General features: G+C 38.7%; 2 protein-coding genes across 6 annotated transcripts in view; both read left to right on the plus strand.

Moving 5' to 3' along the window:
• LOC129365277 (signal-induced proliferation-associated 1-like protein 1) overlaps positions 1-1,952 on the plus strand; it is a 34,172-nt gene extending 32,220 nt beyond the window's left edge. Inside the window, 1 exon segment of the mRNA XM_055038400.1 lies at positions 56-1,952. Within this exon segment, the coding sequence (XP_054894375.1) occupies positions 56-199 (144 nt within the window). The 3' untranslated portion in view covers positions 200-1,952.
• A 4,255-nt stretch (positions 1,953-6,207) lies between these two features.
• The window catches only part of LOC129365091 (regulator of G-protein signaling 6-like), a 43,833-nt gene continuing 34,656 nt past the window's right edge, over positions 6,208-15,384 (plus strand). For 4 of the 5 annotated variants that reach the window (XM_055038010.1, XM_055038011.1, XM_055038012.1 and 1 more), the window contains exons 1-2: positions 6,208-6,586; positions 9,533-9,628. In XM_055038010.1, coding sequence (XP_054893985.1) covers positions 9,545-9,628 — 84 coding nt within the window. In that variant the 5' untranslated portion in view covers positions 6,208-6,586; positions 9,533-9,544. Of the gene's footprint in view, positions 6,587-6,632; positions 7,181-9,532; positions 9,629-15,384 lie in introns of those variants that run through there. The other variant, XM_055038009.1, reaches the window with a different exon arrangement.

A 15,384-nucleotide genomic window follows, 5' to 3' on the forward strand; every position in this document is an offset into this window, starting at 1 on the left:
AGTATTAAAGAAAAGGTACATGAGATGCTGAACCGTATTATTTATTTAATATTAGGAGAAAGATGCCAAGGCTTCACTTCAAGTACAGATCCAAAGCCTGCGAGAGGACAACCAGCGTCTCCTGGAGGAATCCTACAGCGCCTCAGCCAAGCTCAAGAAATTCACAGAGTGGGTCTTCAACACCATTGACATGAACTGATGCCCACAGATGTCAGCTGCTCTCCACTGGGATGTTAACCACTACTGATGCTGATGTTTGCTTTCTATATTGGTCTCCTTATCAAACCAGCTCCAACATTTCTTTACATGCTGTCCTACTGGATCTGTAAAAATAATCATAAAAACACCGAAAGACTTAAAAGGAAGACAGGGAAAATGAACAGTGTGTTAGATTTTATCGGCATGCACTCCCCTCCTGGGAGGACAAACAATTATGTAATGCTTTGGTGGCATCCTTGCATGTTAGAGAAGGAAATGTTGAAACTAACCCAAAGGGATAAAAAGCTTCTGACCCTGTTTACACTGCCGATCAGAAGTTTACATTTCTTCATCAAGAAAATGGAAGTCATATTATTTGTGGTTTTTTATGATGCATTTGGGCAGTTCTTTTTCATTTTCTACAATAAAAACATTGGATTCTTGCTTTTAAAATCCATTGAAGTTCTCATTAATTAAAATGAGAAAAAAAAACAAAACAGTTCAAATACATCATCAAAAGTCCAAACTCAAAAAAGCCTTCTCAGTGATGATCTCTCTATAAACTTCTGACCGGTACCAGGGTTCTTCAGCTAACCTGAATGAAACTGAACATGTTGACAGCGATAAAGCTCTAATAAAATAAAATAAAACATCCTTTAATTTTGGGCAGATCCACATGGACACTTTTGTAGATTTAAATGTTACAGATTTATTGCTGTTTCTCAACACCTTTTATTTTTATACCACTAACCAAAATAAAAATCCAAATGATATTTTTTGATGGCTAGGCAGACAGAGAGCCCTTATGTTAGCACACACTAAGCACTGTTTCTGTGTGTAAACAACTGTGCAGGTAAATTAAAGGCTGTTCAGTGAAAATGATCACAAGAAAGAAATATACATTGTACAAACACATAAACATGCAAATATACAATCCATATGATTGTAAATATGTGAAGTCGGAGTTTATTTTTTTCTTGCCCTTCTGTTATATAATATAAACATTATTTATGACAAGGATGATGGCCAAGAAAGATGAGATGTTAGATATTTGACAGTTTCCTGAGAAAATGTGTGCCCTGTGTGACAAATTAGACAAATTCTAATCCAAAATACTAATTATTTTTATGCTTTTTGATGTGTAACATTTTGTTACCTTGCCTGCTGCAGTGGATTATTTGACATGTAAAGCATTACATGAAATTGACCCTTTTGCCCTTCCTAAGCATGTGAAATGGCCTCAATCTGACTCCCAGGGTATATTAAATCGGTACTTGTTCGTGTAATATATTGTGTAAATCCTGAAAATTTCAGCTACAGGTTTCTGCACAAACCTGCTTGAAATCCTGATACAAAACCTGGTCCTTGGACGACCAAAGCCCTTATTTAAACTCACGCTGTACCTGCTTCCTTTTGTATTCAGACACTGTGCGACTGTATATAAGCAAAGTTTAATATTCATCAAAAATTTGCACCTTCAGTCTTATTTTATACTTTTATTTTTCATGTAATTTTTTTGCTTAACTGAGTAGCAGAGAGAGAAATGAGGGTTATGCAAGAGGGGAATAAGGGGTTAAGAGACTGAACAATGCCTGCAAGCTGGACTCAGAAGAGTCTGAGATCCCTGACAGAGCAGATCACCCCTTTGCCTTCATTCTTAACATGTGTGACAGCATGTGATTATGTTTCCATTGAGCTGTGATGTGTAAAAAAAAAAATGTTTCTATCTATTAAAGATATTTTGTTGAATTACACCCTGACTGACACGTGGTCCTTTGGAGCAGCACTTTATGAAAGATAATTAAAATTTCACATCATGTATGCCCCAACATGAGAGTGTAATGGTGCTGTGGTTATTGAATGTGGCTTTACAAGTAAAGTGAAAGCCGTCAGCAGGGGGCCGCCTGCTGTTGTGTCGTGATTAACATAGAGCTGCTGTTTTTCCACTTTGTTCTGATTGAACAAGCCGTTTGCCTTCGGAGAGGCAAACCTGGATTGCACAGATTGATTAAATGTAATAAACCAATAGATCCAGCGTGACAAAGGACCGTTGATTTTGAAACAAGTAATGTGATCACTGCTGGGAGTCAGCTAGATTTAAGAATATGTTCACATTTCTATTCTAACCTGTGAGATTAAGGTAATCTTTGATTCTATTCTTCTGAATAGATATACAGATGAAGATCATTGTATAAAGCAACTAGAGCCTCAGGTGGCATCGATTATGCCACGCAAATGTATTCAACCCTTAGATTTTTAAGTTTTATTTTCTTTTAATGCTGATTTTATTTTTATAGGTCTCAGATGACAGTCCAACGAAGTTGAGCCTAACTGTGAGTTTGAGAGAAAGTCATAATTATCATCTCTCAGAGCTCTGATCATTCAAAAGAATGCAATACAAAGGGGTCATCTGTTGACCTACCAATAGATGGTCTGTTGTTTAAAATGGCAGGCCGGGTGAAGGAGGCGTTTATTCAGAGAAGCAGACAAGAGCCTGACATGTCAACCTTTAATTCTGACACATCTCCAAACATCCATTGCTAGTGTAAAAGAATGTCAACATGACAACTTGTAGTTGTGCACTTCCCAGATGTGTTTTTTCACAGAAGAATGAGGAAAGTACATCCATAGAAAGTCTCGTTTGCAGTTTGACTCAATCCATGTACAGCAAACCTTTTAATGTTTTACATTGCTTGCATGCATTGATTTCTTACAAAATGTTATATGTGTTGGACAACTAATACTACTCATCATCCTGAACAAACAGTGAAACACAGTGGTGGCAGTAGCATGTTGTGGGGAGGTGTTTTAATTAAAGGACAATCCTGAAAGAAAACTTGTAGAGAATTGGAGAGGAGAATCAGCAGACTAACCCAATAAGAACTAGAATTAAAATTTTAAATTTTTCCATCCACTTTACAATTTAATACTAATAGTATAAATAATAAATTACTTAGAAGTTTGTGGCAAAAGTGAAAAACATGATTGGCTGTAAATACTTTTAGTTTTATAAATCTTGAATGCCTCCAATGCATCTTCATGTGTTGGTATTGCATCAGTCAACATATTCTTACTGTATCTGCTGTACTGTGGAGGCCTGAGGTGTTACTGTCCTGCACTGGTGAGAGTCTGAACATGCTGTTCAGTAATTTCACAGTGATGCAGATTATAACAGGGGCACCTCCCTTAAAGCAGATTAGAGAACTCTCTGCCTGTCTGCTTGCCTATTCTCTGTGTCTTTCTGAAGGCATGGATATTGTGGATCAGCATGTTTTTTTTATATATTTTTTAAAGTTTGCAGCAATCATTGCAGAGTTTATGTCATTTTGCTCGCTGCACTGATTGCATAGAGACACAAAGTTGCATAGAGACACAAAGTAGTGAATGGATGCTCTTTTCCGCTGCAAAAAGAAATGTGTGAGGTAAGCACTAATCCTTTGGGCCAACAAATGCTTTTACACTCCACCAGGCACGCCACATATGTGAACATGTGACCTCACTTTTTGTGGATTGCCAAATGTATAGAGAACAGCAGATTTGTGTGTTGTCATTTTCCCCAAAGAGCAGAAGCATGTTAAGTAAATAGCCGTGGCCTTTTTTCTGGGTAAGGCTTGTTTAAAGCAGCACGCAAGGTGCTTTTGGAGAATGTGAAATATTAATATGAGCAGTGAAGAGAGGACATCCTGGAGGCAGGCATGAAAAAAGACTAAGAAACAGTGGAAAGAAACCATTGGAGTGAGTCTATGATACTGTAACTGGTGAACGGATTCTATCTACACAAACATTTAAGACTGGGTTTTTTTGTTTTTTTTTCACTCTGCATGCAAGTTTTCACAAATTGGCTACGGCTTATATTCTGTCGGATCTTCCCTGGGGCCTCCAAGGATCTCATTTACTGCAGGAAAAAAAACCTCAGATGGATTGGATTGCCATTTAAGCTTCAATGATTCCAAAGTTTACATGAAAAGAAGGAGGAAATGAAAAAGGGGACAGAGAGACAGATTTATCCTCTTTTTGCTTTTTGTCACACTTGATTTTATTAAACAAAATAAAACCAAAACATAAAAACATGGTTATTTCACAATTAAGCAAGAAGATGATTATATATTCCCACAAGTTGATTTGATATCTTTTCTCCATATTAAATTGTGTTAACAATTGAAAACTAAGGATTTTTGTCATTCATACTCTGATATTGAAATTAGTTTGACCATATGAAACATTTACTGTGAGCTTGAAAAAAAAAAACCTAAAAACCAAAGCAATATATAAGCAAATAATTAAAAGTATGTATCTCTAACACAACACATGTGGCAGTAAAAATTCTAACATATCTTTTTTTTTTTTATGTAAAGCCATTCAAACATGCAAACAACAACATTTTACGTTTCCACTGGTATTTCAAAAACATTTTTTTCTATCATATGTTTGATATGAGAAGGTCTTCTTCCCATCACCATCATCTTTGGTTCCATCCACAGATTCTCTCTTTAATTCAAGTCCTGACCTTGACTATCACTATAAAACATTAACATTACTGCAAGTAAGAATCAACATGCCAGTAAAATTAAGCATACTAATTTTAGCAGCATCCAAATCTACTAGGGCTGTGAATAATAACTGAATGTAAGTTCTACTAATAAGTCATAAGGCAAGATTATTATTTACATCCTTCAATCATTAGCCTTAGTAAAAATAAATGTTTAAGTCTACAGTTTTACACAGAATGTTTCTGATCTTCCAATCAGGAAAACAAGTTGATTTCACATCAAATCTGCAAACTTGTTCCTGGAACCTCTAAAAGCTGCATGTAGTTTTATGTTCTGTGAACACAGTGTTCTGTTAGGAGGGAAGGGAACAGGGAGGTCTTTCAAATATCACACTGCCTTGTCACTGACACCTTTGAAGGCAAGAAGAAGAATGTAAAATTCCTTTTGACAGGGAGGGATATATATATATATATATATATATATATATATATATATATATATACTGGATGTATGTATGTATATACTATATATTTAAACAGAAATATTTTGTTTTTGCTAACATGATCACGGGGAACCCTGCTTACAGACAGTATCATTATCCACATGAAGTTTAAGTGCTAAATGAACTGACAGTTCACACAATGCTGTAGCTACGAATATTAATGAAAAATTGAGTGCAAGGAAAAACTGTGGCGGAAATAAGTTAGTGATAAATTTGGGAATTCATATAATTTGCTAGTCTGTTTATGTGAAATTGGGATTTAAATATGGTAATTTGTCATTTGATGTAAGACATAATTATGAAGATCATGTTTGTTTAATTTGGCGCAAGTTATTTTAAAATTATTCTTCCTTTTTCATAGAAAATGAAATTTGTTTTTGTATTTGTTTTTCTCTTTCATCACCCATGCCCATCCTCACCGCCTCATCTCCATTATAAAACCTGATTTTTCACTGTTTTCCTAAGATTTGGTGAGAATTTACAGCTCTTGAGAAACATTCTGCAATTTCTGCCAAAGAACATATTAAAGAAAAAAATAGAATTGGTCTAATCACTCAACCCAGAGGAACTCCATGACTCTAAACAAATGTAACCACATAATTAATCTCAATGAAAAAGATCTGTGTGATAAATATGTCTTAAACCAGTTAGGCGCTGTTCATGTAATCAACAAAAGCAGTTTTTATTTTTTTAAATAGTGTTGTGGTCAAAAGCGTGAAATGCTTTTTATGTTCTGCATTACTAATCACAGCATTTTAATACCACTTAAATTGTTACTTTTCTCCAGCATCAGTGGGCGCTGCTGCAGAGTGCATCTCTGTCCTCCTTTCTCTCTGCTGCTTGCTGTTTCTCTCATGTGTCCACACCAAAACACATGCATACACACGCATACATACTTTCGCTGCCTGTCTTTCTCCTCCCTCTTTATATTCTCTCTAATTCCTTCATCCCTCCCACTTTTTCAGCTTGATCTGCCCCTCTCCGTTGCACAGTGTCTCTGCTCTCTCTCGTTCTCTCTCTCACACACTCACTCTTTTGCTCTCGCTCACATGCAGACCGAGGGAGAGGAGGGGATGAACGAGGTGCACACATGTGAGGATCTCCTCAACTGCCAGAGCAAGGCAGGACTGGCTACGAGAGAAGACGAAGAGGAGGAGGAGGAAGAGGAGGTCTAGAGGAATACTGCAGTGGCCATTCAGCTTCCTTTTCTTCAGAGTTCTCACTCTCCATCTCTCTTTGCTTCACTGCTTTCATCCCCCCCTTCCCACCGCTCTGTCTTCTTCATCCACTCTTTCCTACTGCTAGCTACACCATGAAGCCGCCTGCTGCTTGTTGCTAAGGGGGCAGCCAACCAGGGGGAGCAGAGTGAACCAGGCGTTATTTTTGTGTTTTCAAGGTAATAAATGGCTCCCTGATGGCAACTGTCAGGTGTCACAGATTTTGCATTGCACTACAGAGACAGATCAGGGTTTTGGGACTTTCAGTCGTAGAATGAAGGTTCTTAGTGCATTTGGAGCAGGGTCTGCATGCTCTGTCCACAAACTCTTTCCCAGTTTATCCAGTTTGTTTCAGCCTTGGTTATTTGAGTCTTGGCAAGGTCTTCTACCCTGTGACTGTGCATTCTGTCTTCTTGCTTTATTTTGTTGCATTGTTTGACTCTCTGCATGTGTCTCCTTGAGACAGTCACCAGACCCCAGGGGCCTTGTGTGGACTTTGGTTTTGCAAGCTTGGACAGGTGAACTGGAAGGAAGACCTTCTTTTAAATTACAGCTTTCTGCCAACAAGGAAACTATTTGCACACTTTTGTTTTCTGTGAGCAGGTGCAATGTAATCCATACTTGCTTGGCTTTCTGTAAAGTACTTGAGGTGGATGCAAAGATTAGCTGTCTAATGTCCTCCGACTCTAAAAGGAGCACAAAACCTGTCGACCAAACGGGAGTGCTGCTCTGCCCGCTTCTGGTGGCAATAACAAACAGAGAGGCGAGAACAGGTGATTACTTATTCACTCATGCACATCCTCATTCTCAGCAGTGTAATACACCTGAGTGCTCAGCAGCGGTTATAAAGCCTCCTTGCATGTTGCTGTTGTGCAATCTGAAAATGGACAATTTTTGCTTTCATCTCACTCAAACTTGTGTAATTTGTGGCTACAGTTACATAACTAATTTAAACCCAAATCCTCCTCCAGAAGATATGCCAGTACATTAGATACAGGATGAAGCATAGTCTTTGCCTGGCAAAAGTTTTCACACATCTTGAACTTGTTGCTGTGTTGTGCTTTATTGGGATCTCACGTGACAGAACAACAGAAAATAGTGCTGTGAAGTGGAAAGAAAAGTCATAAAAAGTCAGTCAAACATGAAGGCTTTGTTCTAAACCAGTCCATCATAGCTCTGACTGAATTTTCAAGCTCACCATCCTGCTGGAAGATATGCTTTATTACCGTCCAGTATTCTACTCTATGTATCTCCTTCATTGTTCTATTAATTTTTAACAGCTTCCAAATCTCTCCTATACACAACTCCCCACAACATGATGCTGCCACCACAGCAGAGGAGTTGTTTTTACTGGTTTGTATGCTTGCTGAAAAAGTTCTATTTTGGTCTTATCTGAGCAAAGAACATTCTTCCACCTGATAGCTGTGCCTTGTGTGTGCTGGGATGGGACTTTTTATGGCTTTTCAGCTTCCCAAGCTGCATTTTCTTTTGAATAGTTTAGATATGCTTTATAAAAGAAATCCAGAGTTAAGCAGAATAATTTTTCTTAGGAGTATGTCTATGTGGCAGCTCAGACAAAGTGCTTGTGACTGTTTGAAATCTGTGCATTAAACAACTTCTTACAGACCCCAGGGTGGTGGCCAGCTGATGTGGGGAGTGCTGTCAAGTCTAAGATATCCATCATTAAATTAGATCTAATAGAGTACCACAAAATATAGTTCACTCTGTTCAAACTCTTTATGTCATTCTGGTCTGCAATGTGGTGCAGTTATTAGCACTAAGGATGTTTTGTTTCTCCCTGGATGCTCCAGCTTCCTCACACAGTCCAAAAACATGCATGTTAGGAGCACAATACATTGTCTTCCAGAAACAACAGAGGATTTCAATGCTGCTTTATATGGTTAACATTTCGTCATTTAATGTTCACAAGCTTAAATGATAGTCAGCATCTTGTAAAGTTATATTATTGATCAAAAGCTGACAAATGTGAAAACCAATGATATCAAGCTGGAATTACAACCACTGGCCAATATATTACATGCACATTAAGAGAACTGATATTGGCCACATTTTGCGGAGAATTTATTTGACAAGGCTTCAGAAACATTGCTTAGAGTTTTGAGTTTATGTTGACCTGTTTGCAACACACATTTGCTATTGGTTTGCTAGCTGCACTTCATTAATATAAACTTCCTGTTTCAATCCCAATCTGTTGGATTTAGATTTGAATATTATGGAGGGCGTTGGAGTACGGTGAACATTGTTGTTTTCCAGCAACCGCTTTCAGATTATTTGAGCAGTGGGACCTGCTGCATTTATTCTGCTGGAAGCATCAGAAAACTGCTCACATAGGGATGGACATGCTCAACAATAATACTGAGGTATTATTCAGTGCTTTGAACTACCACCTGCAGCCTGAAGCACTGAAACAACACAGAAACCATCCCTTTTTTCTGTTTTTTTTTTTACAACAAATTCTGACCCTACTAAATACTGAAGCTGTAATCAGAGCAACTGAACAAGGCAATATTTTTTGTCTCATATCTTAATGTTGCAGTTTTAGTGAGCCTGAGTTACTTGTAGCCTAAGTTTCCTCTACTTAGTTGAAGAGGGTTGTATCTAGTTTTCTGCTGCTTTTCCCAACTTAGTTCACAGACCAAAGTGTGTGCATTCAGAGATTGCATTTCACACACCTTAGCTGTAACCTATCTGTATTAGAGATACCTTTGTAAAATGTCAAACCAGTTTAACAATTCTCATCTGTATGCTGCCGTTAACAAAGCATTTCTGTTTGATTAAATATCATTTTCTCCTCATGCTGATCCTACTTAAACTTGCGAACAAGCAATTAAGCAGACTGTGACTATTGAGTTTATACCTGTTTGAATTTCTTATGCATTCAGATGTTTCCATGCATTTCTAAGCCAAGTTGCTTCCAACACCAGTTGCAATAACTTTTTAGCTTGTCATAGATACGGTATGGCTTAAACAAAAACCCAACTCCTTTGCAGCTCCAGCTTAAATGCATTTAGTCAAGACAGAGAAAAAATAATTATCAAAGGGACTTACATGCTTTTTATTTGTCCTATGAGCAATGGTGATGTAGCCATTCTGTTTCCCTTCAGGCCTTACTGAAAATGGCAGAGGGGTCCAAAGATCAGGGAGGAACTGGTACCGCAGAACCAGAGGAAGACTCCCCCAATATGATTGTCTACAGAAAGGTAGGCCTATGCACACTTTCTAGTCTACATTACATGACGTGAGAAACAATTGCCTAACAATGCTTTCATTTGCATCAAAGTCCACCAACCATGCACCAGTTTCACATTGAGAGCTCAGGTAGTCTTTCCTTACAGTCGCTTTGAATCAAGTCCCACTCTTTCTTTTTCCTCTTTCTTCAGAGCCTCTTCTGTGTCCGTTTCCAGGCTGCCCTCCAACATTTTAATAATCTCCCAATCCCTTCAGTGAAGGGTCTGGGCAGTGAGGGATCCTTTCATTGTCAGGGGTAATTATCTCGTCCCCATGGCGCCTTTACTTTCAATCAGTACTGTTTGATTGGAGAGGGTTAGCGGTATTGGAGGCTAATTATGTGCATATTCTGCTGGGGAGAAGTAGCTCAGTCTTCAGGGCTGGAATCTGTAACAGCCAATGAGGGAGTGTTGTGTGTGGTATTTCCCCACACACAACAAATAGCTTGTGAAATTCCTTGCCCTTTACTGGGACGCTTGGACTCTATTCATTTGATTTCCCATGGTATCCACTGCTACCATTGAGAATTTTGTTTGGATTACTACAAAATTGTCCCAAATTTCCTGCTTCATCCTGAGCCAAAAAGCTGTTCATTAATATGGTGAAATAAACAGATTAGTGGAAGTATGGGCAGCAAAGACAGGATGTGAAATAGTTGTTGACAGCATCTGCCTCAATAGCTAAGATTTATTTCCATGTTGTAACCATTTAGAGATTAGGATTTTGTGACTACTGAAAGAATTTCAACCATATTTTTCTCCTAGCTAAAAGCCTTTTCCTCTCTGGCATCATGAATCCTGATTTATCTCTGAATCTCCCAATAAAAAAAAATGCTGGCAGTGTGTGAATAGACTGTGTCAAATCGGTTGTTAGCATATGGATGTGGGATAGTAAAAGTGGGAAGACAGCAACAGCTGATATTGCTCTGTGAACCCTACTATGAATTTCAAATCCTTGTAAATATCTTCCGGGGATGCCTTTTGATAATCATGAATGAAATATGAGGTGAGGATGTTTTAAAATAATTGAGCCTCTTGCTCAAGCAGAGGTCAGGTTTCCTGGTGACTTGTTCACAAGAGATTATAGGATGGTGGAGGAGATGGACATCCAAACCAGCACCTCATCTGAAAGAGATATTGGTCTGCCTGCTGTGATGAAGGAAGACCTGAGCCAAAAATCAAGGCTCTTTATTTACTTGTCTGTTCTGATTTTTTCCAAGATTTGTGGACACAAGTTTCTATAAGGAGAAGTTGAGGAACTTTGTAACCTGAATGAAGCTTGGAGTGAAAGGGGACATGGGGGGTTGGATTTTTTTCCTGGAGCTGCTACCTCTGCTACCCAATCTCTGATAAGTGTATGACAGGAGATAACTGGAATGATGGATGGACATTCTGATCCAAAGCTTAGATCGCAAAAATAAATTGTCACTTTTCCTTCCAGAAATTCTGCAGCAACAAATCAACTGCAACCTCCAGCCCATTATCACCACTGGTGTGTGCTGCAGCACAGTGGTTTGCCACTGTGTCAAAGAAAGGGCAGCACACAGCACGGTGTGCTTGTGCACATGCTGTTCAGCTTGGCTGAACTTTGGCCACAGCGCAGTGTGACAAATACCTGCGTGGGCACTGGAAACGAGTCATCCAGGCAGGACAAAGATGGAGCCGATGTTTGTATGATGAGACATAAATTCATAGTTGTTGACGTCTTGTATTTGGTACTGGAAATGTTCTCCACTCAAGCCAACCAAGCTTCATTTAGCAGCTTTCATCTCGTTTCTATTATTTCGTTTTTAAGATTCTTTATGGATAAATATTTAAAGTCTTCAAATATGGATTTTCTATAAAATAGAAATTTGTGATTTGTTAAATTTGCAAAAAAGCTTTTTTTCTTTCTTATCTCTGCTTCATTTAAGATCTGAACTTGTGAAGCACAGATAAATTAAGACCTAAGCAGACAGATCTACTCATGGTCATGTAAACTCAAAAAGGATTACAAAGTTTTGTCTTGAAGATCTCCAAGACTGTGGAGAAAATATTTTGTAAGCCAACAAAAGAAAAGTAGGAGTTTACTAACAGTAGTTATTTGATACATCTGCTATAAAATTATCACAAAGTTTTGGAAAATAGCAAACTATCTTTGAAACATTTTGGTAGTTTGATACTCTGGGGCTGCTTTGCAACTTCATGACCTTTACAACCTGTTGTAATTGACGAAATCTTTAATTATGTTCTCGAACTGAAAATCCTAAAAGAGAATGTCTGCCAATCACTTTGCAACCAAAAGCTTAAGCACCAGAAGTGGCAAGTCCAACTTCAAATATCTGAGAAAGAAAGAATGATGCTTTAGAGCTGCAGAGTGAAGCACTGAATCAAATCCAGTTGTAGCTGTCAATGGTGGCATTTTCACATGGAGTCATTTAAGTTTACATATCGATTTCTCTGTGATTAAAAAACCATGTTCTTATCTACCCAATTAGATCTGAAACATGATGAGAAAAAATGTGTTTAGGAACAAAGTTCTGGAGTGTTTTTACCTCAACCTTTTAATAGCTTTGACAGACTATATGTGCTTGACACTATATATGCTTTCCAGAGTATATATATATATATATATATATATATATATATATATATATATATATATATATATATATATATATATATATATATATATATATATATATTTTTTTTTTTTTTTTATCAACTTTCTGCATGTATAAAACCACCCAGTAAAGATATGAAATCTAGTGTTTCTCAGTTGTCATTTGCATTTGTGTATGGTTGAGTGTCTATTTTGGCATCGCAGTGAATTAAGAATTCATGCTTCATTGGACATTCATGCATCCTTAGAAGACACACAACTGAGAACACTGTAGTTTGCTGTAACACATGGATTTCACAGTGCGGCTTCATTACGTAACGCTGCACATGCCTGGAGGCGATGCATTTAAGAGACTAGAGCTTGCTCGTCAGGAGGCCGTCTGGGGGAATATCAGTCATTTCATGTTTTGGTCATACAATGTGACAACAGACAGATTATTCTCAGAGTGACAGGAATTTGTGCCCTTCTTGCTTTGATTTTTTTTAAAAAACAGACCTAAATTTATAAAACAAACAATGGTAAAATATAAGAAGAGGGAAATAGCATTAATATTTCATCACACTCCATTTGCTCTAGATCTGCAACTTTGCCAGCAATCAAAATTTTGTATGTTTTCTCAAGTTTTGACTCTTGGGATCAAAACAGAAGAGAGGTGCTGGATCTTTGGGGGCTATAGGCACCCAGAGCCTCTGGACTCAGTGGGTGGGCAAGCCAGCGCAGTGTGAAGGCTGAACGCTGCTCACAGAGAGCCAGATGGCCGCAAATATGCTCTGCCGCCTGGGAAAACACTGGCAGCCTCGTCCCGAAGGCCTCAGCCTCCGTCAGCTGGAAAACATCGCAATCTTACCCGTAAGGAGTTAGTAGGGCGAGTTTGATTTCATAGAGACAAAAACATTACAAAAATGGATCTCCTTTGATAGTACTGCATAAAGAAATGCACTGCCCAATCTGCCACATTTTCTGCTAAAGAATATTGAGTTAACTGCGTAGGCAGTTAGACAAAGGTGACTGTGACGTATCTAGCCGTAAGAGATGTGGAGTGCTCTGGAGAGGAGGAGGTTGTCTCTGTTCGTGCAGCGTAGGCGATGCAGCGTTATCTTCCTCTGCCTCGCTACCCATGAGGAAAAGAAAGTAGCACAACACAAACCAATAAATGCAACGCGTCTTATCGCCAAAGAAGAAAAAAGAATGGGTGCGCAGACATAGGTTGCAGACGTTTTCTTTTGTCTGTTTGTGTGAGATTAGGACTACGACCTCAGCATGCAACAAAGAAACAAAGAAGAGAGCCATAACTGTGATGGAAAATTTAATTAAATAGAGTCCACTTTTCAGCTCTGATGGGGTGAAGCTCGCTAACTATTTATAGTAAACATATCTTGTCCCCTAAGTGCATGAGTGCATGTATTTTTCCCTTTTTCCACCGGGCCATCGTTGAGGCTGATGCCCCTTTTTGGAGATAGCTGTAAAGAGAAAACTTCTGTTGGCAGAGAGTATGTTTTCAAAAATATTACATTTCTAGTTTGCTATTTTTCATAATTGCATCTAAACTGAAATACAAGCCATCTGCAGTAGGAAAAATACTCTTTCATGATACTTTACACTGTTAAGTAAGTTCTGGCAGATTTCAAAGGTCTTTCCATCCTTTAACTAAGAAAAAAAGCGACACATGGAACAAAAATATATATATATATATAAAAAAGTCCCCATTAGGCTGTACTGACTCTTGTTGTGTGTCAAGATCTTTTTGTTCATGTCATAGTTTTCTTTCCACACACCAAAATCCTAACTCTGAGTGGACCAGAATGCTAATTGCAAGCATAATAACGGCAATGCTTCTTTCAGTGACTGCAGAGGCCAGACATTTTTAACCATCTTTCCGCTTTTCATCATTCACTGATTTTTGCGGCCTTTCTTCTGCTTCTTGCTAATTAATAATTGAAGCCCATTTGGAGTGTTCTATATTCCGAAAAATATCGGCTCCTCTGAGACATCATATCCTTCTCTCTATCCATTCATCTGTTCTTGCGTGACACTTTGTCTGTGACTGCTTGAATGGGCTCCTTGATGGCAAAACCTCTTATTTCGCATATTGTTTGAATACATCAATTTATTGGCTTGGATATTATAAAGAGATAATGAAAGTATTTGCTCCTGTAACAACAGCTATGGGGTGACTAATGCAGGTTATCACACCTGTGTCACACCACTTAAGCAGATGGATGTTAAATCTAATATTCCCCGAGGGATGAAAAACAGAAATTACCGTCAGTGTTAACTTGGGCCTCGCTTACCATCCAAACGGACAATTATCGTTTTGTTAGCTTGACGATCATTTAGACGCAGCAAAGGGGACGTTTCTTAGAGGGAGTTCCCCTTAGAGGGAGTTCCCCTTGAGGATCCTGTGTAAATTATATGGAAATTAATAGAAAACTGCAGCCAACACACCACCAGTTGGACATTGTCTCTTGGTTGCTGGGTAGAGAGAGATAATATAACTGTAAATGGCAGCTTCCTGCACCACTGATTCTCCAGCTACAGCAGGCATGACAGCTGGGTGGATATGAAGGGCTAACAGAAGCACTTTGGTCAGGAGAAGGAAGCTGCACTGCTCATCTTCCTCCTGCTGCCAGTGACTCACACTCCCTCTCGCCTCTCTCTAAAGAGGCCCATGGAGGGAATATCTCTCCTCTTTTCAGGCTAACCTCAGTCTGAAGTGTTTATGGACCACTGTTTGCTGTTCCTGTGTGCACTTAAGATAGCGCGCTGCGGCCGAACACTCTTGATATCGCTTCTGCAACTGTAGGGACGAGTTCACCCGGCGCTTTATCGTGCTCGATCATTTTAACACTTGCACCACGGGAGCCTTTATCTGAGGCGCTGGTATGAGCTGAAGCCTATGTGCCCATGCATGCTAAGTGTAAATGTGGGCGGCTGGGCTGCTTCCCTGCTTGGGTCAATGAGATAAAAAACCATGAGTGCAAAGCTCTACATCTTACGTAACCAGCTCTCGTCTGTGTCATATATTGTGTGTCTTCTTCTTCTGTTTAATGAAACATGGAAATCTTGAAGGCAAAGTGTAATTGGAGAATAATTAATAATTCCTCAACAGCCTGATTGCGGCGCATGT

This window comes from Poeciliopsis prolifica, unplaced genomic scaffold, assembly GCF_027474105.1.
Source record: "Poeciliopsis prolifica strain line A6 unplaced genomic scaffold, Auburn_PproV2 SCAFFOLD013, whole genome shotgun sequence".
In the NCBI taxonomy this organism is placed as follows: domain Eukaryota; kingdom Metazoa; phylum Chordata; class Actinopteri; order Cyprinodontiformes; family Poeciliidae; genus Poeciliopsis; species Poeciliopsis prolifica.